Below are 25055 nucleotides of genomic sequence, written 5' to 3'. Positions count from 1 at the left end.
ATTGCTTAAGGTGGTATGTGAGTGGAAAGAAAAAGTTTGAAAATCACTGTTTTAATTGTACCTAATTGACTTGTTATGTGCATGGTTTCATAACTCTAAAGGAAATGGGACAATGACAATTTTCGCAAGCAAAATATTTAAGTAACAATTGGGTCTAGACCAGTGATTCTCAACTTTCCCTTCCCACTCACATACCACCTTAAGCAATCCCTTACTAATCACAGAGCATCGATGGCATAGGGAATACTTAAAGTGGTGTGTGAGTGGAAAGAAGAAGGTGGAGAACCACTGGCTTATATGAATGTTTGCACTGTGATGTTGCCGCAAAACACTGAACTTTGTGTCTTGTTCATGACAATAAATTGATTCTGAGGTACAAGAAAATACAATGAAATGGAGGGATACTTGATCATGTGTAGACAAATGGGATTAGTTCAAATTGGCATCGTAGGTTGGCAGAGATATCATGGGCTTCAGGACCTCTACCAGTGCTTTCCTGTTCTATGTTCTATCACTATAGATGTAATGTATTTCCCCGTCAGTAACATTAGGCTAACACTTTGTAGTTTTCTACTTTGATTCTATATTCTTTCTTAAAGAGTGTGGTCACATTGGCTGCACTCCAATCCTCAGGAAAAGTTCCACAATACATATAATTTTGGAAGCTGGTAACCAGTATATTCACTATCTTTAGAGCTCCCTCTTTCAAAACTCTCAGATATAGTTCATTTGGTCCTTAAGATTTATTAGGTTTCAAGTTACACAGCCTCACTTTATATTTTATGCCCATTTTGGTAATGATCCTTCTTTTACTCACTTTTTCCAAAATTGGAAAACTGAAACTTCAGTAATTTATTGTTAGTATTATTGAGCTTGTCTCTTTTTAATGCTTTTTAAATAATTTTTCAGAATGCTGAAATGTAGTATTTGTTTCTGTCCCAAGTCCAGTACTGAGATACACCAATTTCAATTTTGCAAAACTCTTCAGTCAGACCTTTATGATAAAACTGCCTCTTGATTTAAGGTCACATCAAATCAGGTAAATTGTACTAGTTTTTTTTATGTTCTCTTTAAATAACATAATTTTTTAAGAACTCTTCAGAGATTTTTACTTCACTCTTACTGGTGCTTTCAGCAAACTTTCCAATACTCTCATGACTTCATTCATTGTGATGAAACAATTACATCATGTAGCCTGAGTAGAAACTTTATGTGCCAGTTCTTTATAAGTTTCTCAACTGCATCTTTGATTAGTCATTAATAAAATGCCAGAATATATGATTCCTTTAACATTTAAGTCTCCTATTTGCTTCTGTTCATTTCTTTTCCATTGTTTTATTTTCTTCAAATATGTTATTTTACTATTTGTGGTAAGTTCAATATTCCCCTTAGCTTTTCAATTGTATAACTCATCCAATTGTTCGGTAAATTATTCTATCTCTTAAAATTTGCTTAAATCTTGAGGGAATGAGCATTAAATCTTGCAGTAGTTAATATCTTGCTTACAGCTTTCCTTTTAATGCCTTTTCCCTAATCATTTCCACATTCTCCCCTGATTTCTCACAGCACATAGTTAGAATTCTCTTATTTGAACCCTTGCCAAGACTCAATAACAACACAATTCTATAAGAAGCAATGGTACTAGAAAAAGAATTGTTCCTTAAAGAAGAATTATAGTTACGGGATAACTTAGAGAGGCTAGAACTGTTTTCATTCGTGAAAAGAAAATTGAAGGGAGATTTGATAAAAGTACATAAAATAATGTGCTTAAAGCAGAAAGGATGGTGGAAAGCTGTTCTCGTTGATGGAGGGGTCAAGGACCAGAGGTCACAAATATAAAAGAATAGAATTAAGAGTTTAATGAGGAAAACCTCTTTTATGGATTGTGCAATTAAAATCTGGAAAACATTGTTTGTGGATGTGATGGAGGCAGTTTCCACTGTGATCCTCAAGAGGAAATTGAATAGATAAAATGAAGGAAAAAATTCTACAATACTACAAAGAAGCAGCTGGGAGATGGAACTTGCAAATTTTATGGTACAAAGTGGTATGGACACATTTGGCCTCATCTCTTGTTCTGTGCTCTAACCATTCTATATTCCCATGTTATAGTGCCAAAACTCTCAATGAAATTACCTGAGTTGTGCATTAATATCATAACCAAGAGATCAAACTGCAATAAATACAAAACATCTAAAGCAGTGGTTCTCAAACTTTTTCTTTCCACTCACATACAACTTTAAGTATTCCCTGTTAAAGGTGCTCTGTGGTTAGTACGGGATTTCTTAAGGTGGTGTGTGAGTGGAAAGAAAAAGGTTGAAAACCACTGTTTTAATCGTACCAAATTAACTTGTTTTGTGCACTGTTTCATTACTCCAAAGTAAATGGGCCAATATCAATTTTTCTCAAGCAAAATATTTCAGTAACAATTGGGTCTAGAGCATTGATTTTCAACCTTCCACATACCACCTTAAGCAATTCCTTACTAATCACAGAGCACCGATGGCATAGGGATTACCTAAAGTGGTATGTGAATGGGAAGAAAAAAGTTGAGGACCATTGATCTAGAGGATACCAATACTTCATTCCCTTTCTATTTCTTACCATCACCCAAACTGATTCTAATTGTTCAAATCAGATCAATTCCATCCTCTTCCCCATTTTGCCTATCTTGTATCAAAGTTAAATATTGTATCCTGAAAGACTTAATTCCTATTCTCATCAGAGAATCTATAGATCTGTAATAGCAATTAGATTGTAACCATTTACTTCTATTCATGTGATTAATTCACCTGTCTTGTTATGAATTCTGCACATTCAGAAATAGAGTACAGGTATTTAATTTTATCTTTGTACATTGTTCCCTGCTCTGACTTCTGCATAATTACACACATACAAATTAATGCACAACTGCAGCCCATTTAGCTTCATAGAACAGTGAGATGCTCGTTCTTCAACATTAGTTAATGTACTCCAAAATGCAACACAAGTTGTTAAAAATGTGGGTCAGCATCTGTTTATAAAGATAGATCTCCAGAAACTTTTGATTTTGTTTTATGAGGTTTCTTTTCCTCATCTGTGTACTTTTTCTATTGTCATTTGTACACTTATTATCAAATTCTTTTATCTCCACTGGATAAAAGATGATCATGTATAAAACATTATTCTGATTTTCTTTCAATAAATGATTTTCAGAAATAAATTTACCCTCATTACCTCTGAGAAACAGAAAAAATCACTAAGTACTATTTGTAATATCTATTTTGGTTATCTGAATAACATATCTGCTGATAAAAAGATACTGCAATAACTTTGATGTGATCATAGAACATTGATGAACACACAAATTCTATTAATTTACTTGAGCATTAAATGACCACAAGAAATTATAAGGCTATTTAACATTATTAAAGTTAAACATTCAATCAGTGAGAAATGTTTGATGTAGATTTCTTAGATTTACAATTTCTAATTCTCTGAACTATTTTTCAATACACACGAAAATTATTTACATCAGAAATTAGCAACATGGTATAGTCAAAAGAGAGGACAGAGGATGCGTCATTTCTGCAAAAAAATATTTAAAATTCAGCAAGGCAGTAATGGATTTGATTAACTTTAAAAAAAAGCACTGAATCAGGGAGTAGCTTGTCAAAATGTTTATGTGCCCAAGAACTATTATTTTAATAGTAGCAAAAAAGGCTTGCATGTACAAAAGTGTTAAGAAGCAGCAAGATCAAAAATTTGATAAACAAAGCAAAGGGAATTGATGTGACATCAGTAGATGGTTGAAAAATTGACCAATACTAAAACAAGCCTCAGTTCTCCTGATAAGCATGTTATGTCAAAATATGCATGGTTTCTAATCTGTGAAACATCACTGTGCATGTCTCACTGCCTTGGTGTGCTTGCATGTAATTTGCAGAGGACTTTGAACAGATTTTGGAAACAGTAACAAAGGGTCCAATCACATTGCATTTTAGATCAAATTTTGTGTCACAAAAGAATTTTTTTATAAAAGCTCTGATCTAAACCAGTCATTGTGTTACATGTGGATGGCTAATACAGGAAAAAGTCAACAAAATAGGGTAGTGTATCACAAATTATTCTCAATCTTCTGAGCATGCAAGTATTAGGTCAAACGTGGGTAAAGAAATCTTCCAATGATTACAATATAGGACTTTCCCTCGTTATCGACTTGAAACACTGCCTGCAGTGTTAATGGTAGCAAGGACATAGGATTTACTCTGGAAGTGGGAAAAGAAAGGGTGTGCGTATGTGTTGTGGGATGGGAGGGTAGACTTCAATTTCCATTCACATGAATGGCTGAGAAGGCATAGCTTATGACTGAGGTCTAGGCATGTGGCAGCATCTAGGAGGAAGAAAAATTCACAAATTTGTCTTTATTAAATTATCTGCACCAGGTTTAACTTAAAATATACATGCAGATCTATACGATGGACTATATGGATGCTTAACAGTAGAAAGAGAAGTGTTAACGACAAAGCTTAGCGATTCCATTGTCAACGTTTGCTTACAATTCTGCTGTTTTGTCACATCAAATTATGAATGGTGATGAGCAATTAAAATGCTTTTCAAAAAACGGGGATCAATAAACATCTCCACTTTAATGACGACCATGTCTCGTGCACTGGTGTTCTTAGGAAGCGGAGTAGACCATTTTGACCTTTACATCTGTTCCATCATTCAATGGATAATCTGAGACCATTCTCCATAAACACAACTTTTTAAAAATCTTATTACTTAGTATCTTTCATTATTGACAGCTTACCTTAAATAAGTGTATCAAATGCAAGACATTCGAACCAATCTTCAATTAGCACTGCAGAATTAATCAGTATAGGGAAATAAAGGATAATTGGAAAATAGATGTGATCGGTGAGAGTGAAATACTAAAGTCAGCAGATGCTGTCATTTTAGTAAAAACACAGAAATGCTAGAAAAATCAGGTCTCAAAGGGCCCATTGGAGGTAAAGATATACAACTATCATTTCAAGCCTGAACCTTCCTTCAAGATATGAGTGAAAAGTAGAGACATGTGCTGAACTTAAAGGCTGGAGATGGTGATTGTGTGAAGCAGGATCAAGAGGCCATTTTTATATTCTTGTCAGAAACAAGGTATTCTCCAATATGAGAATCTCCTTCTGACAAAATAAAGATCTTCCACTTGCCTAGATGAATGCACACTAAAAGATTTCACACCCTAACAATCCTACAGCGAAGGTGAGCACAGCAATGGACCAGCGAGGGGCTCAGCATCCGAAGGATCCACACAGGCTGGGGGCTGATGGGGGCTAGTTAATGGGAATCAGATATCGGAACTAAGATTCCAGAGGGCTCTCAAAGGGTCTAGGTTGCTGAAAGATACCTGATCGTATCAGGTTTGGATCCAGAGCTCGGGTTGCCAATGGATTGAACAGGAGTCTGTGAGGTTACAGAGGCTGTGGGTGCACTGGAGGCGAACCCATGAACACTTAGTGCTTCTGAAGGAACTCACTTTTGCTTCTCTTTTTCTTATTATTGGGGGCATAGGACAAGGATAATGGTGATTCTTTGTCTGTCTTTATGGCAGGAAAATGTTGAAGTACATCATGTATATTATATTTTTTTGTATTATTTTATGACAATAAAAGGAAATGTATTCCACTGAGTTTTTAAATTCAATGCTATTCAGGTTACAGCAACCTGCTTTATTAACATCCTACCCATCACAATAACTGGCTTTTCCACTTATGCACTCAAATGAAATATGCACCATCTATAAAGATACATTGCGGTAAGCTGCCAACAGGACTTTTCAAACCACAAACAAGAAAAACAAGGGCAGCAGATACATAGAGACAGCATAATTTGCAAAATCTCGAGTCACACAGCATCCTCAGAAATACTCACATCTATGAACAAAATAAAGGTGTACTAACCAATCAGATTCAAGGAAATACTATCGATTTACAATGTGGTTTACTTTGCCTGGCAGCATTCTTAGCAAATCATCTCTGGATGCTTTGATACATTGATGTGTACCTTTCCAAGAGTTATAATGTAAAATATTTAAAATCAGGAAGATGGAAATCATCGTTCTTCAAAATTAAAACTGCAATAAGATTCAATTCTTTAAAAAAAGTAAAACTGGAAAAACTCAGTTAGCCTGGTAGCTTCTGTGGAATGAGAAGCAGAGTTAACATTTTAGGTTTATGATCTTTCAGCAGTATGATGAAAAGTTTGAAATTCAAAAGTTTCAGAGGAGAGGAAGGTATGGAATAACCTAAAGGAATGCCACAGTAGGATGGAGATTAGAAGACATATTGCGACTATCTTCCTTTATAATCATTTGGACAGCATGCAGGCGTCATTATTTGACTTGTTAAAATGAAAGGTCTTTTCTAAAGTAGCACTGAGTTTTCACTGTTTATTTGAAGTATTAAAACAATTAAACTGTACTTAAAACAGATGATAAAATGGACCATAAAATATTAATACATTAATACCTTTAAAAGAACTGTCAAAGAAATTAGCTGGAATATCTACATTTTTCCTTGGCTGAACAGTACAAAGCAAATTCAAAACTAGTTTATATTAAACACTCAGAAATAAGACCTTGGATAAAAACTGTCACTATGGAGATTCATGAAATTCAAAAACATAATCTAGCTGCTTCCAATTTACAATTACCAGCCCCTAATTATTATATCTAAAAATAATAATTACCATTACATAGATCAAATCAACCATAGTAATACATCAGGTATCAAAAGAAAGTGAAAGTCAATCATTAAAGCTCTCTACTTCTTGGAAAAGATTTTGGTAATTGGCCTGTTTAGAAAGCTAGCTTTAGTCTGTAATAAATTGCACCTGCTTCAACTTGTGGCGCGCATGTTATATCTTCCTTTTGAAACTATCCTGGTGGCAATGAAGGTTAACTTTTAAGAAGCAAAAGATGGTTCAGGGTAAGTGCTTCAAGATCATTTGGATCTGTTGAAGTCTTAGGGATTGGACCAGTGTTGAGGGTTGTTTCAACTTCACATTTCTTTTTTTCTTTTCTTTGGCTTGGCGGACGAAGATTTATGGAGGGGGTAAATGTCCACGTCAGCTGCAGGCTCGTTTGTGGCTGACAAGCCCGACGCGGGACAGGCAGACACGGTTGCAGCGGTTGCAGGGGAAAATTGGTGGGTTGGGGTTGGATGTTGGGCTTTTCCTCCTTTGTCTTTTGTCAATGAGGTGGGCTCTGCGGTCTTCTTCAAAGGAGGTTGCTGCCCGCCGAACTGTGAGGCGCCAAGATGCACGGTTTGAGGCGATATCAGCCCACTGGCGGTGGTCAATGTGGCAGGCACCAAGAGATTTCTTTAGGCAGTCCTTGTACCTCTTCTTTGGTGCACCTCTGTCTCGGTGGCCAGTGGAGAGCTCGCCATATAACACGATCTTGGGAAGGCGATGGTCCTCCATTCTGGAGATGTGACCTACCCAGCTCAGTTTGATCTTCAGCAGCGTGGATTCGATGCTGTCGGCCTCTGCCATCTCGAGTACTTCGATGTTGGAGATGAAATCGCTCCAATGAATGTTGAGGATGGAGCGGAGACAACGCTGGTGGAAGCGTTCTAGGAGCCGTAGGTGATGCCAGTAAAGGACCCATGATTCGGAGCCGAACTACTCTTTGCAGATTATGCCACTTTAGTTGCCCATTCAGAGCCAGCTCTTCAGCGCTTGACGTCCTATTTTGTGGAAACTGCCAAAATGTTTGGCCTGGAAGTCAGCCTGAAGAAAACTGAAGTCCTCCATCAGCCAGCTCCCCACCATGACTACCAGCCCCTCCCACATCTCCATCGGGCATACAAAACTCAAATCGGTCAACCAGTTTACCTATCTCGGCTGCACCATTTCATCGGATGCAAGGATCGACAACGAGATAGACAAAAGACTCGCCAAGGCAAATAGCGCCTTTGGAAGACTACACAAGAGTCTGGAAAAACAACCAACTGAAAAACCTCACAAAGATTAGCGTATACAGAGCCGTTGTCATACCCACTTCACGTAGAACTATCTGAAAAACCTCCTCATTAATAATTTGTTTATTTAAGATTGAATTAAGAATTTTTCCTATTGATCCAATCATTTTTTCCCATACACCTCCATGGTGTGATCCAGTAAGGAAATTGAAGATCCAATTAATTTCATTTTGAACTAATTCATTACGAATTCGAATTTGATTCCAGTTTGCAATTCCATCTTTTAATTCACGCTGAGTTCCCACAAAAATTAGTGCCATTGCCAGATCGTAGTTTCTTCACTTGCTCTCGTCTGGCAATAAAAAGCCAAAGGCTGTTGATGAGTCTGTATCAAGTGATGATGCCATTTCAATGTGAATTGCTCTTATGGCTAAACATGAAAGTAACACCATAGTGCTTCACAACACTCCTTGCTCATTTCACTTCAAAAGGTCCAAAATAATCAACTCCAACATATGTGAATGGAGGTTCATCTAGGGTGACTCTATCCAGAGGCAAATCTACCATCAGTTGTTGTCCAAAAGGAGTACTTCCCATATTTTTATGCATATAAAGCATGTGCTGCAACCCAGGCATCCCCCTGTGTGCGCTATATGAGAATATTTTTACATGTTGATAGAATGTGCATAATTTATAATGGATGTGGGAAAGTCGAACTGTCAATTTATAACAAGAGTTGGAATAGCGGCATTGAAAGAACGCGCACAATTTATAGTGGTCATGGGAAAGACGCACCAGCAACTTATAGCGAGCAGGGGAAGTTATAGCGAGTGTGGGAATATAATAGCAGCATTGAAAGAATGTGCATAATTTCTAAAGGCCATGGTAACGACACATCAGCAATTTATAGCGAGTTTGGGAATATTATAGTGAGTATGAAAATGGAATAGTGGCAATGAAAGAACGTGCACAATTTATAGTGGCTGTGGAAAAGACAAAATTTATAGCAAGCAAGGGAATGTTATAGCCAGCATGAGAATGTAATAGCGGCAATGAAAGAATGCATACAATTTATAGCAGGTGTGGGAAATTTTGATTTTGGGAATATCTCTTTGTACTGAATGCCATGGGATTCCTATAAACAGGACATTCTAGCTAAGGCACTCTATCTTTTCAATGTTAATGGCCCAGACCTGTTAGTTTCATCTGCAACTCTTTCTTCAACATTATTTCTATCCTGTTCACTATGGTACTAGCTGCCAACATATTCGTGGGATTGTAACTGGTTTCAATGGAGCCACTCTGGCCTTTCCCATTGCAAATCCATAATGTACCTGATCTTCGTTATCATGCAGTAAACTAACAGTTCCTTAAGGATCTTCACATGCATCTGCAAAATGATGCAATTGAGCAGATGTTAACAGTTCAGAAATTTGTTTCACATCAGTGAATCTTGAAGTCTTCGATCTTCCAAAGATCACGTATTCCACACGCCCATTTTTGAATAATGGATTCTTTTATTTCATCATCCCAACCAATCCTCTTCCTACACAAATCTTGCAGGATCTTCTTGTCAATCAGGACAACTAGTGCTAATGTTCCTAGAGGATCATATATCAAACTGACTGTTGATACAATCCCCTGTCTCGCGAGTGGTCAGTCCTTAAAAATTATTCTGAACTTAAAAACATCTCTCTGAACACAACATTGTATTCATAACACCCTTTCAACAGGAAGGTTGTCATTTTTTTCACTCTCTCCTTTTCAGGTATTGTAATTAATAACTGGTAACTATTATTTGTCCATTTAGCAAGTTGAAAGCCTCCTTTAAAACAGATTGCCTTTAACTCTTGATTAAAAAAAACGATTGGTTCTTTAACTATTGTTGTGGAAGTGAGACAGTCATTCACATCCAAGTTATATTCTTCATGGTGCTTATAGCTTGAGAGATACATTGTTCCATGTTGCCCTCAGCACACTTCCTGAGGGCAAAATTTGCGCGACTTGGTGATGAAGTCGCTCCATATAGATGCCTGTCAGACACAGTGTTCATTTGGCAATTTCATCTGGTGGAACATTGCTTCAAGCAGTGATGATGACAGGTTCTTTATGGAATCTAGTTAAGACTCCTATCACGGTACTGGTCATAGCAGGACCCTGTATAACAGTTGAGAATGTATGAAACTCCCTGAAAGGTTGCTTCACAATCAAATACCACATGAAGGTTTTCCTTCTGTAGATGCAAAACTCCATGGCATGGTAAGTACCATTTTTTGCCATCACCACGTTCCAAAATATCTGGTACTTTCTCAGCATATCCTTTGGATATCATATCAGACAAGCATTTGTGTAGTCTAATGAAAGGAAGAATCTTTCTTGAATCTTCTCTTCAAATTCAGTGTAACTTGTTCGATAACACTCCTATGATCAAGCATTTCCTTTTTTTCCCAGATGTAATCCAATGCAGTAATGACCATTATGACACTGATTCCAACAAGAACTGCTGGTCTTCCTTTGAAGGATCTTGGTTGTCCCTGATGCACTCAGGAAAATCATTCTTGAACTGCTGCTCCCACAGCTTATCAAGCTTCACAATTGATATCTTGTTGACACTTATAGCCGATTGATTTTGAACCTTTAATTTCTGCTAATGGTCCACTAATCATCCAACCAAGCATAGTTTTGACAGCACAAGGTCCATCTCTCTCAGTCTTTATCATATCCAGTGGTTCTAGAGCCTTTGGCACATGTGAACTAATTAGCAACTCGATCTCAGAGTTGATATCGTGTAAACAAATATTTTTCAAGTACGTACTCGGTTCAATGTCATTTTGATGTGGGATGTTTTCTTTATACACAAGCATAATTTTCTGAGTATATACATCTAGGAGTGTACAGAAATCTTCACTATCCAATCCAGCGATCTCTAGGCCATAAACCATGTTGGTTTCAATGTGTTTAACTTGACCTATCTTTTTCAATCGAATCTTCAAACTTCTTCCTTTAAGGTTGAGCTTATTCATTAGCCCCACAGTGCAAAATGGTGCTATGTTTCCTGGGTCAAGAAATGCATAAGTACATAATATTGCACTTCCTTTTTTGGCCTTGACCTGCACAGGTACTATCAAAAGTTTGCAGTTATTTTCACCAGCCCCAGTAAGGCCATTTGTCAATACTGAGGCTTTGGCCCTATGACATCTGCCTCTTTCCTTGTCATTAGTTCTTTTTCTGTATTCTTCTTTTCCTTGAAAATATGTAGCATTTTGGGATGCCTTTCACTACATGTTGCAGCTGAGACTCTTTTTGCAGTTTTTGCTGATGTGTCCTTTACACAGACAGCCAAAACATATTCAATTTTCCTTCAAAAACGCAATTTTCTCACTATGCGTCTTCTTTTCCATCTGAGCACACTTTTCGAAATAATGTTTATTATTACAGAACAAATAGTTCCTCTCAGCAAGCAAACTTTCATTTTCCTTAATTTCTTTATCCACCATTGCCAGAGAGGTGGCAATTGTCTAATTTTGCTTGAGGATACGATTTGTACTTCTCAACTCTTTACTCACTGCTTGAATACCTTTCAATCCATACACTGGATCTGTGATAACATTCATTTGTTCTTCAATGTACTCTACCAAATCCTTAAAGGTAGCTGCCACATGGTTTCTTTTTTTTTTGGTATTCAGCAACTTGACTTCTCCATAATTCTCTCATCCGGTTGGGTAATTTATCTACAATGATTACCATATTATGAGGTGTTATGCTTCCCAGCAGAAATTGAGAGGCACATAAACAAATAGGTCAAGTTTAACTGAAAATGTATTAACAAACTAACAATAATAGAAACATAACACCCGAACACCAGCCTGAATGGCAACTCTATAGGAACAACAGATGGTGTATGTGGAAAAAAACCCCAGACCATTACACTCCAAGCTGAAATGTCCCGAAAAATCACCAAAATTCCCAAAACAAAACCCCCACGTCAGTCACATCAAGTCAGTCAAGAAAGATCAGCTCAAAGATCTGGTCTCCAGGCTTGGGATTATTTGTTTCCTTGCCCACTGGTCTTTTAGATTGAGGGTATATCCAGATGACCGTGGTTCCTATAGACTTTCAACCATGTAAGAGGAACATGAGACTTGCTTGAGTTTCAAATGTGGCAACAACCACTTTTATTTTCTTCACCTGGGAACTTTCAGTGACCTCCTGGTCACCACATGAGGATCACACCTCCAAAGCCCTCTTCATGGTTACCAAGTGACCTTCTGACATGCGAGTCTTTCAAAGCCCTCTTTAAGGATAACAAGTGATCTTCTGTCACGCGAATCCTTTGGACACCATGGCTTGAGTGGTCCTGTGACTCTTGTCACACAAAGTCCTCCTCTTGAAAGGGGACGGGAGAGGCACTGGTTAGCCCCACACAAATACTAGGTATCAGAGTTCCCCAAAATGTTGTCAGAAAAACAGTGCTGGCACCCATGGACAAAGTAGCTCAGTCTTCCTTTTCCCACTGCAACTATTGGGTGAGCACATTGACATACAGCTCCTGATACCAGTGCTAGTGCCTGTGAACAAAGCAACTCAGCATGTGGCTTGCTGAAGCTGCTGGGTGAGCATGCACAGTCAGATCAATTATCTGACTGCCTGCAGTCCAATCCACTGATTTAACTTCTTTAAAACCAGTGCGCTGGGCTTTTTAAACTTCCCAGCACATGCCTCAAGCTCTCCCCAATGATGGAGACAGATAAACAGCTCACTCTTCTGCAAGCCCACGTACTTCCAGCGGGTGGTTCCTGTGCTTTGACAGCTGTTAAAGTTCCCAAGTGGTAGCCCAGTGCTACTACAGCACCTTGCAGCTGTGAAATTCCCTGCAGTAGGTTCAGTCCTGTCCTTAGACAAAAATAAAATTATCCAAGGTCTATAACAGAGGTATGTCAAGTTCTCGAAGATGGCCAATCTCCGTCATAACATTGCAACATCTTCTGAGAAAGAGGGCATAAGCTTGTAAACCCTTTGTATCCTCTGGTCTTATTAACGACCATGAAAGAGCCTTCTGTAAATAAGCTGTTGAAATTCTACTTAGCCTGTTTGAATTCTACATCAGGATTCATATGTTAGCAACTCTTCGAGTTCTTGTGGTGGTCCTCTCGTGAACTGCTGCAAAAAAAATTAAATAATCCTCCTGGCTTTTACACCTAATTTCAATATTGCATTCAAAGCTTTTCATAAATGAGTGGAATTCAAGGGGGTCACCATAAAATATGGAAGAGAGAATATGTAACTGCATAAATGATACAGCTATCTCATCTTGTCATACCTAGGCGCACGTTACTTTGTTCACCCGGATTTCTAATACTTCCTGGTATGACCCTTTAAGAGATGGTATTTGGCTCCCATCTTTGTCCAATGTTCCTTGATGCTCCTTCCATCAACTTGGTTAATTTAGGATCTTGCATCCGAGGCACTGGCTCAGTCCATGCCTTAATCTGCCTGGTACAGGATCAAGCATGTACTGTGATTCTATCACTGGCTCAGCCATCTGTCTAGACCTGTCTATTTCAGGACCAAGCCTGTATAGATATTGTAGCACTGGCTCAGCTTGATATTCAATATTTTCTTTTTCTGAAGACCTTCATCAAAACTTGATCCTTTTGGTACTTTATTTCGAGCACCACTGAGCCTTCTAGTGCCTGTGACCTGGCTTCATTAAGAGCAATTTTTTTTGTCCAGCTCCAGTTGCTTCATTTCCCTTTTTAGCTGAACTTATTTTCTAAGTCCAATTTAAACTGAAGCATTGTTTTTTTCCACTTTAAGAGCTCCCACATTTGCTTGAATCTTTAAACGTATAGATTCAGTAGTTGAAACTCTGGTGTCTCCTCCTGCTTCTCCTTCTGGAGGTATTTGACACCTCAGTCTTGCTTGAAGAGTGACTTTGTTTCCCTTTGTATTTAACTGCCGCATTTGCAATTCACCTTTAAGTTCCGTTTTTTCATCTTCTCGACACATACTCCTTAGCAGCTACAGCTGCTATTTCTTCCATCAAACATGCACAACAATCTCTCCAAAACCAAAACAGTCCTCATAGTACAAGTGGAAATTGCACCAATCTGTGTTCAAATTTGTAATAAATACACAGAATGAACTTCCAATGGCTTACCGCCTCTTCAATATTCTTGGTTGTTGATTGATGTGCTCCTTATCAATTTGTTCTAAACAGAACTCAGTCGATCCATTCTTCTCTTCCATATCCAATTTCCAACTTTCTATGTCTTCAATTCTGTCTTCTACTGACTAACGAGTTAATAGTCCAATTTCTTTGACTAAATTATTGCAACTATTTTCCTTTATCATCGCTTAGACGTTGTTGTTAAAATGAAAAGTCCATTTTAAAGTAGAAGAGTTTTTCATTGTATATTAGAACTATTAAAACAATTAAACTTTACTTAAAACAGTTGATAAAACAGTCAAAAATATTAATACGCTAATATTTTCAAAAGAATGGTCAAAGGAATTAGCTGGACTATCTACATTTTTCCTTGGTTCTGAACAGAACAAAATCAAACTCAAAACTAAACTAAAACATGCAGAAAAAGATTGGCAAAAAACTGTTACTATGGAGACATACTCATGGAATTAAAAAACATTATCTAGTTGCTTGCAACTTATAATTCATTTTAATCCTTACAGGACAATGGAAAAGTAATGGGGTCAACTAAAAGCTTATCAATTTTAACTGATCTGTCTGGAATAGCTGAAAATAAAAGATGAATGAGGAAATGCAGGAAACAAAACAATGCTATTATTGTGGCATACAAAACTAATGTAGCTGCTAGAAGCCTGAAAACAAGTGCTGGAAATATCAGTTTTGACACAAAATGGAAAGACAGATTATCTGAACTTAATAAATACTAGCCCCTTCAAGTGATAGAGGAAGATTTACAAGAGAGTATTTTATAACCAGGCTTGATGCTGCATTAAATTTAAAGATATTGCAACACCAAATCAGAATATTGTTATGTCTAGGCAATCTTACTCTGTCTTTGTTGCAGTCTCAATTTAGATAGGTACTTCCAAATTTAGTGTTAGTGCATGAAAAACCAGGTTTTGGTCGTGTGGGTGCAATCAGTAGTGTTGGTGGCAATGGTATGACTGAAAAGTATAACTTTTGCAGTTATGGTTCAGAAGGAAATGAATACTGCAGATGTGATATTTATTTCAAGGGCTCCAAAGCAATTAAGATTTTGAATTTGTTCAATGTTTCAAAGTATAGATACAATGTGAGACTAAAAGCAGAAATGTAGATTTGGCAGTACCTGATGAAAGAAAAACTATTAAAAATTAAGAGCCAACTCCAACAAGATGCCACCACCACATTCCCTTCCCCTCTTCTTTCACATCACTCCCTTTGTAACTCCCTGAAACACTTTTCTATCCCTACCAACCAATCCTTGTCTTATGGCACTTCCTATGCATCCCAACTTTCCACTATCTAACCTCTCAAAACAGTTTTTGTAGATCATGAAATGTTTTACTTACACTTCCTTTAATTAAGTGCACCGAACTCACTGTGTTCATAATATAGTCTCCTCCACAATGGAGAAAATGAACACGGATTAAATGAGTGTTTTATGGAGTACCTGCTTTAAACCAGGGGAATAAATTTGGCACAAATTTTAGACTTCCGGAACAGAGCCCATTTGAATATTTAATAATTTATACATTTATTGAGAAATGTATTACTAATATGTATATACAATTACAATGCAGAAAAAGGAACCATATAAGTAAAAAAAAATGGGATCAAGATTTAAATGTACAAATTCATGATGAGGTCATGATTGTACCAGGAGAGTGTAATTTATACAATTAATGTTAGATATAAAAATGGTATAATATAATATTTTTACACCAATTATACTACACCATATAAATTACATGGACTTAATTCAAATTGTTCTGACAAATGTTTCAGATGTAAGAAAGAAACAGTAACTTTATTTCATGCAGTTTTGTCTTGTGAAAAAGTGGGAAAATTTTGGGAAGACTTGAATATGTTATTGAGACAAATTATGAGGAAACAGATACCAAAAGATCCCAGGATATTTTTGCTTGGGAATTATTTATATGACACTGATACTAAATTGAAGTTAGACAAATATCAACAAAATTTTTTGAATGTAGCAATAGAAGTGGCACAGAAAAGTATGGCAGTAACATGGAAGTCAGATAAAATTGAATAGATGGCATACAGAAATTCAAAATTGTAGACCATTGGAAAAGATTACTTCAAATTTAAGGAATCAGCCTGAGAATTTTTATGATTTGGAAATCATATATCAATTTCATTAGTAAGAGTCCATCCACATTCTCCATGACACCCACTCCTTCTAATTAATATGCACAGGATAGAATAATATGCTATGAAAAGTGAATAATAAATAAATTCAGGATTTTTTTTTTCTTTTTTCTCTCTTTTCTTTTTCTTTTGGGGAGGGGGAAGGATTAAAAATATATATATAATTTTGTATCATTTTTCTTATATTGTATATATGTACATATTGATGCAATTGAAAAATAAAATTTTCATTAAAAAAACAAGGGAATAACCAGTTATCTGCCATTTATTTTTTTCCATCTCACTACTACTTATCTGTGCCCTCCTGCACTGGTACAATGGGGCCTAATGCAAAACTGAAGAATACTTAATTTTCCATCAGACCATGTTGTACCTTTCTACTCAATATCAATTTCTCCAACTTATGTCAAGTCAATATTTGTTTCTGTCTGCGTCAAAACTGGCCATTTTGCCTTAATGTTTCTTTCTCTATTAGTATTTTCTCTCCGTGGGGCATGTACCATAGCTATGCTATTAGCAGCATATAAACAGACAAAGTAGTATGCCATATTAATAATTCGATCTCAGCCTATCAGAGATGCTCATGCCTTCCATACCTTCCACTAAGGAAAACTAAATTCAAAGGATCTCAGATGTGAACCATGAACAGTTCTTCCTTCCACAGTTGCTACCCGACTTTCCAAGTGTTTCTATCACTCTTTCTATTTAGGAGAGAAACTAAGTCAATTTTAAGGAAAGTGGAGAGTTGTATCGGACACAGGGAATATCTCTGATAGGGTGAGATGGATACGGTTTGGTTAGACCATCAATCATATTGACAGGTTACTGAGAGAAATTAGAGAGACCATTGACAAATTAACCTGTAATACCTTCAAATGCATATCAGAAGTGTAGGAAATAACAAACAGATCAGGCAGTGTTAATGGGGAGATAAAAACTGATTTAATATTGAGATGGATAACCCAGTTTGATACAAACAGAAAAAGTGAGTTACTGAAACTTGTTGGAATTTGATATCAAGTCCAGAAGCTTCATCACATCTTGGTCTTCTCCTCCATCTCCTCCAGCATTTCCTTTTCTCAAAGCACTTTATATGCAGCCACAGTAGATGCAACACTTGGTGTTTAACCCCTTTCCTTCACATTATTCAGGAACCCAAGCAGTCCTTCTGAATGATATCAAATTTAATAATATCAGGTTAACTTAAGATTTTGTTTGTAATTTTTTTTATGTCTGTAATTTGGAACAGTCATTTAAGAAAAATCTTCGTTCTTCTGTGGGATTTAAACAATTGGTCTGAAATACAAAAGCCTTGTGGTACATGTGGCCATTTGGTACACTTTTACATCGATGAAAACCAATGGACTGTATACATCTTGATGATAAGTTTGTAGATTTACTTTTTAAATATTCATTCATTCATGTGCCTTGTCATTCAGCATGGGCAATCAAGTCTCTCCATCTGTCACGATCTCTGACCCTCCGAAATGTAGTTGTTGGCTCCCCTGTTCTCCTTTGGTGAAGGCTCCATTTTTGAGCTGAGACCGTAGTTGATGTTGAGTTCATGATTATACAAGGGAAAAATACTGAAGTGGTTTCCCGTTGTTTTCTTCAGATGCAGTGTCCATACTGGATGGATATCCCTGGCCATTGATCAGCAGATTCATTTGCCCAGCGTTTTTAGTTTTACAACCATAAATTCCAACTTGTAGAATCTGCTTGTAAAAACCATCCACCATCTGCAATCTGCGGCTTCACATGACCCTGATTGAGAGGCTAAACATATACAACATCTTGCCCAAGACTATTAGAAGAAAGGAGTGCCTTACTCTTCCTTTTGCTGAGCATTGTGCAGCACCAACACCGTAAATATGTATATTTTAAAATATATATTACTTATATACCCAAGTGTCCCAAAATAAACATAATGTAGTTTAAATTGTTGGTTTGGAATGAAGCAACTGTTTGTGATTAACTATTGAGTGCTCTATTTTATTTCATGAATAAATAACAACATAATGTTTCTTCTTCATTGTTAAATCATTGTTAACAAATCCAAATCAATACAAAAGCTTTCAATATGCAAAAAAAAACAGAGGTTGGGATTAAGGAATACCATTATCAACTGATTAATGATATCAAGCAATAAAGAGTTTATTAAATAAATGAAGACATTAGCAATCACTTAGAACAAACATTTAGCAGTTTATTCTGTTCACAGCAATATCAGTTTTATTATAACACAAGGCCCAAGAATAATTCACTTCACTTAGGAATAGAAAGTGATATTTTCAAAATATTTACCTGATGAAGTAGTTGATATAGATGAAGATGACGAATCAAGTGGAGGTCCAAACAAGGGATCCAATGAAAACAAATCACTGTTGACCCGTTTGGCACTAAAGAAATAAAAAAGTTTTGCAATATTTTATTGTCAACAGAGTAAAAACCCCAATAATCTGGCACCTGTGGAACTTTAGTGGTGCTGGAGTAGCAGACAATTTTCCAGACAATTCAATATTTCTGGAATTAATACCCAAATGCACTTTTATGTCATTTAAAAAAATGTGGAACAGTAGTATAATTTTTTTTTAGTGAATCAGGTGACTCTAAACATAGCAGGATATATACATGCATTTCTGACCCTGGCTTCAGCTTCAAAGTTGCACACATTCCTGACCCCTGACCCTTGTTTTCTGCATCCCACTCGTGGTTCCGGCCACATATCTGACCCAGTCCTATATCCAGCCCCAGCTGCATTCTACCCAACCCCCGCCCCCCACCCCCATCGCCAGCTCACATTTTGGAATAACAAGTCAGCCAGATGCCAATCCATCAACATTTCCAAACAATCAGGCACTTGATTACTGAAATTTTCTTTTAGTTGGGATAAAGCTCATATTCCTAATATATTCACTCAAGTTTCTTTAACTGACATGGCTTTAATGAAAATGGACACAGAAACAGGCACATGTGGACTTTTTTTGTAGCACATAATTGCTTCATCAATCACACAGAAGCAAGCGTAAACACAGTTAGTGAGTGAGCAAAATAATGGTAGATGAAGACATATGAGACATTCAGATCAATTAAAGATAACCTAGCAATATTTTAATTTTATCAGAGACTTGGAACTGTAGGAAAGTACTGATTTAACTACACAAATCATTTGAGGGTTGTATTTTGGTCCAACAGTGTACTTTTTGTCTCAGAGTCTAAGGTAGACACTTACAATAAATCTTTGATATTACATTCTAGCATTCTTATCTGGAATTGGAACTGCTAAAAGGATGAGAGTTAAATAGTTCAGAGAAAAATAAACCTGACTAGAATGATGGGAGCTATTTGGGCATTAATTAGCCACATCATATTTAACCCATTTTCTGACATTTGTTGGTAAACTTCATTTCTGTCGCTTCATTGTCAAAACTGTCCTGGAACAATGTGGCTGAGGAACCAACGAGATCAAATGAGGATTTTTTTTAGAACACCCATCAGAATGTTAGCAAAGAACTAGCCTGCATGGATATCTTTTTTTTAACAAACAAAACAGTTGCAGTAGATGAAAGGTATGCTTTTCATGGGAATCAAATAATTCAGGGCATTGTATCCTGGCCATTATTTTCATTCTTCAGTTGACTTTGCTGTGTGACATGCTCCCATTTTTCAGTTTATTTTCATTTGTGTGGGACTGCCTCTTTATGAGAACAAATTTAACGAAAACATGCAGGTTTTGGAAAGTTACTGTGAAACTGGCAGCAGGCTTTGAAGACAGCATGTTCCTAAATGGATACATTTGCAGAGTGAGGAGAGAAGTCATGGAAATCCCAGGTGCAGAGACCATGTGACCAGCTTATTGAAGAAGTAGTGCACAGCTTTGCTCGGGGGCCATTTTAAGGAGACAACACAGGAGCAAACAGCTCTCTGAAAAAGAAATACTGTGCTGGATTTGTCCTCGTATGTAGTTATAGACAATCTGTCTGAGTTCCTCCTGTTAGTTACATAGGAATTAGTATATAGGCCATCTGTCCAATTTCCTCCTGTTAGTTATAGAGGAATGAGAAAACCAGTCCATGACCAAAAAAAGTAAAAGTCACTTTTGTTTGACTGACCCATGATAATGGTTCAACTTGCAGAACAAATATTGTGCTTAGCTGGTGACCAGAGTGAGAGTCACTTGAGTTCAGCTGACCCACAAAAAGTGTCCTGGAAGTTTTGTGAGCATTACTTGCTTCATGTTCCCCATGCCAAAGAAGAGGGGAGTTTTGTTTGGCACTCATCCAAAAAGAACATTTCATTGGAAGCACCTCAACATTCTGTCATCCCTGGTCAATTTCACCCACTTCATGAACTGCTAATTTCCTCCAAAGCATAGATTCTCAAGGTGGGGCAAAGAAATATGTTGGTGGGTCATGAGGCTTAAGAATATTTTAGTGGGGTGTAGGAATATTTTGAGAAGTAATTTAAAAGTTTGTTTGAAAAAAATAAACTCATTATGTTGGTGTGAAAGATGTGACTTGGGAACACTCTCAGAGCAACATGATTGTGGTAACTTCCAAGTAAAATCACTTTGTTCTTTTTATTTTCATTGTGATGGATTATATCATATTTTATATTGTACATAGATATATTTTTGAAGGAGATAGATTGTGGGGATAGGGCAGGTCACAAACAAACACAAACACTTCACAAAACAGATCTAATTTAAAATGGAAGAGTTTTGCTGAAAGTGAGTCATGCAGGCACTGAGAGCCTTTTCAAAGACAATAAAACAAAGAGAATGCTTTGCTAAAGAATTTCAACAATAGGTGTAAACGGATTATTGTTTTAAAAGCAAGAGATGAACGGACTCAGAAGTTTGCTGCTGTCCTAAGAAGGTCATGTGGTTTTGCAAGCAGAGAGAGGGAGAGGAGACAAAACAGGCTTTCTCTGTGAGAGAGAGAGAGAGAGAGAGAGAGAGAGAGAGAGAGAGAGAGAGAGAGAGAGAGAGGGGGGGGGGGAGAGAGAGAGAGAGAGAGAGAACTGGTTTCTGCAGTCATGGCAACCTGGTGGCTGTTGAAACCCCATTTTGAAGATGAGTTATGGGTTCCGACTTCAGCCTGTTGAAAACCCTTGTGCTCCATACAAGGAAATGGCTGGCTAGAATGTTTCACCTGAAATAAGGGAAACAAAAGGAACTCTGTGGTGACCTGCAGAAGAAGAGGTTAACATTTGGAAAACACTGATGGGGCAAGTTTCTTAACATTTGGAAAACCCTGATAGGGCAAGTTTCTTCAGATAGACACTGAAGTGGCTGATTGGAGGAAATCAGTTTGTATGTGTCCAACGAGTAACAAAACTCTCTGTGAAACCGACAAGAACCTTCCTGAGCGTTAATCATTTAAGCACCAGAGCTTGGTGAAAATCATAAATGTTAAATTCTGTGCACAGTATAAGAATTGTCTGATACCAGTGAACTTGGAGGAGTGAGAAGTGAGATTGGACTGTGAATCAAGAACTTTACATACATGTGCGCTTAGAATTAGAAGGGGGTTAAGTTAGGTTAAGTTGATAGTAATGTTGTGAGCCCAGAGGACCCATAAACCCAGCAGCAATAGATATTCACCAAGACAAATGGTTTCTTTAACAAAAGTTGCTTTTAATTATCTTTAAACATGAAAACAGAATCAAACTTTAACTTATCTCTATTAACTTACTTTACCCAACTTAACCTAAGCGCATGTGTATGTAATATATGTGTAAGTTCAGTAAAGTTCTTTGGTTCACAGTCCAATCTCACTTCTCATTCCTCCAAGTTTACTGGTTGCAGGCAATTCTTATACTGTGCACAGAATTTAACATTTATACAGTTCACCAGGCTTTAGTGCCTGAATGGTAAATGGTTACCACTCAGGAAGGATCTTGTCAGTTTTCAGAGAGAAATTTGTTGTTCCAGGACATCCACAACTGATGTACTTCCATCAGTCACTCCAGTGTCTTGCTGATTAAACTTGCCCCTTCAGGGTTCTCCAGATGAAAACCTTTTCCTTTCAGGTCACCACAGAGTTCCTTTTTGTTTCTCTTATTCCAAGTAAAACATTAGACAGCCAGTCCTCTCCTCTTGCATGAACCACAAGGGCTTTGACCAGGCTGTCTTCCAAATGGGGCTTCTTGCCAGCTTGTCCTGTTCCAGTTCCAGCTGCTCTTGCTGGTTGTAGCACTGTACAAGTGATATCTCGATATCTCTCTCTCTCTCTCTCTCTCTCTTAGAGAGAAAACTTGTTTTACTCTCTCTGCTTGCAAATCCACATGGTCCTCTTACAAAATCAGGCTCTCCTTCCAGACAGCAGCAGCTCCAGCATTCCCTTTCAATTGTTGCCTTTGGTAAACAACAATTGAAGTCTCTTGAGCACTCTTCAAAGCTCTTGCAAAAGGTTGAGAAGCCAATGTCTAGCATTGGGCAGAGCTCCAGTATTTCAAATAAGATCGGTTTTAAAGTGTTTGTATGTGACCTACCCTAACAAACTTTTCCCAACTTATCTCCCAAAAACATATCTATATACTCTGTCACAGTAATAAGTTAAAGTCTGATTCTGTTATGTTTAAAGAAAATTAAAAATAACTTTTGTCTTAGTGAATTTCTATTGCTGTGGGGTTTTGCGGTCCTCTGGGCTCATAACATCATAACGTGTTTTTGCTCTTCCAATGTTTCTCCTATTTTAATTGTTATTATTCTAGGTTAACATTGTATCTGACCGGTCATATTATTATCCATTTCAAATTATCTCATTGGCGATGAGGATTTCAAATTTTCTGAACAATCATGTCTCCGTCCATACCCCTTTACTTTTTTCAGTTTAGTAGTGAGTGAGACCTGTATCTGTATATATTTTGTGCACTAGTGTTGATTGAGGGGAGGTCAGGAGGGGGGAGAGTCTGCCCCAGGTGCCAGCCTGAGGGGGAAATACCAAAATCAAAAAAGAAATAGGGACCCCAGCAAGTAAAGCATGAGGATTTCACAAGTAGGTGCTAATTGAAATGATGTCATAAAATGAATAGACCATTGTTTTGGACTGGAGACACTCTGGCTGTTTCCAAGTATCTTTAGTGCTCACAGAAAGGTCACTCCTGGGTTTTGTTTACCTAAGGAAACAGATGGGAGCAGAAGGATAACTCCTGTGGTTTGCTGAAGAAGGTGAGGGTTTTGTGGCAAGTGAGAGAGTCACATGGGATTTCTAGCAGTCTGAGTTGGAGAGAGAGAGAGGTGAAACAAGCTCTCTCAGCTAGTGTATGTGACACAAAAAGACAGCTGAACAGTGCAAACAGGAAAAGCTTGTTGGAACTGAAACAGAAAGCTCCAGAGCAGTGGGTGGCAGGAAGTGCTATCTCTCTGATGTTTCTCTTGGAATAAGTGGAACAGAAAGGAACTCTGTGATAGCCTAAAAGAAAGAGGTTATCATCTGGAGAACCCTGAGGGGTAAGTTTCATCAGCAAGACATTGAGGTGACTAATGGTGGTACCTCAGTTGTGGAAATCCTGGAACAACAAATTTCTCTCTGCAAACCCTATGAGAACCTTCCTAAGCAGTAAACATTTACCTTTCGAGCACCAAAGCCTTGTGAACTTTATACATGTTAAATTCTGTGCACAGTGTAAGAATTGTCTGCAACCAGTGAACTTGGAAGAATGAGAAGTGAGATTGAACTGTGGACCAAAGAATTTTTCTTACATTTACACATAGATCACATATATGTGCGCTTCGAATTAGAAAGGGGTTAAGTTGGGTTTAGTTAAGTTAATAGAGATAAGTTGAAGTTTGATTCTGTTTTCATGTTTAAAGATAATTAAAAATAACCTTTGTTTAAGTAACCCTATGTTGTGGTGCATATCTATTGCTGCTAGTTTTTGGGGTCCTCTGGACTCGTAACATAAGACATAATAAAATATTGATTAATCTGTTTCAGAGAGCTCGTGCTGTTGTATTAATCTGTATATTCAAACTCAGCAGATCAAGCAAGCCAAAGGTTTGTCAATATTCAGTAGAGTTCTTGAAGTTTGGGTTTATACCTGCTGTACACGATGAATGTGCACCTTTTTCCTTTTTATCCCAACAGACTTTAACAAATGAATCATTGAAGCTCATTTGAGGGTAAAATATTTTAAATCACTGAAAGAGAATTCTGAAATAGATCAAAAATCTCTTCATTATTTGAAGTCCATACACCCCTTAATTGTTCCCTTGAAGCTAGATATGAAATTTCTCTGCTGATTGCAAAACATGGGAAGAATCATACAATTGGGGAGGAACTGATTAAACCCGCAATATCATTGTTTCTCAAAACAGTTCTGCAAAAGGATGACAAAGATGTCCAAGCAATGCTATTGACTAATAGCACTGTCTGCTACAGAATAGATGACATGGGTCAAGATGTTGAAAAACAGCTTATTGAGAAGTTGAAATCACAAAAGTTCTCAATACAACTGGATGAATCTAGCATATGGGACAGTGAGACTCTGTTATTGGCATATGCGAAACCAGTCCTTATTCTCGGGTTTACCACCAGAACTCTGGCCCAAACCATCTTTACAAGTCGGATATGTATCTGAATCTGTCTTTGTTTCCTCAATGACTGGTTGGACTGTCACTTGTGTTGACACTTCCTCCAATTAAACCAAACCCTAACACAAAAGATTAAAACTCCTTAATATTACCAGCAGGTCTGGAACTCTCTTGGTTTCCATGTTTTCCAACT

General features: G+C 37.3%; 1 protein-coding gene across 10 annotated transcripts in view; it reads right to left on the bottom strand.

The window, feature by feature from the left end:
- Positions 1–25055, bottom strand: part of fcho2 (FCH and mu domain containing endocytic adaptor 2) — a 241038-nt gene that overhangs the window by 94120 nt on the left and 121863 nt on the right. For all 10 annotated transcript variants that reach the window (XM_069937031.1, XM_069937066.1, XM_069937035.1 and 7 more), the window contains one exon: positions 18628–18722. In XM_069937031.1, the coding sequence (XP_069793132.1) occupies positions 18628–18722 (95 nt within the window). The remainder of the gene's footprint in view (positions 1–18627; positions 18723–25055) is intronic.

Source organism: Narcine bancroftii, chromosome 1 (assembly GCF_036971445.1).
Source record: "Narcine bancroftii isolate sNarBan1 chromosome 1, sNarBan1.hap1, whole genome shotgun sequence".
Lineage (NCBI taxonomy): Eukaryota > Metazoa > Chordata > Chondrichthyes > Torpediniformes > Narcinidae > Narcine > Narcine bancroftii.
This window is presented reverse-complemented; position numbering and strand designations above follow the sequence as displayed.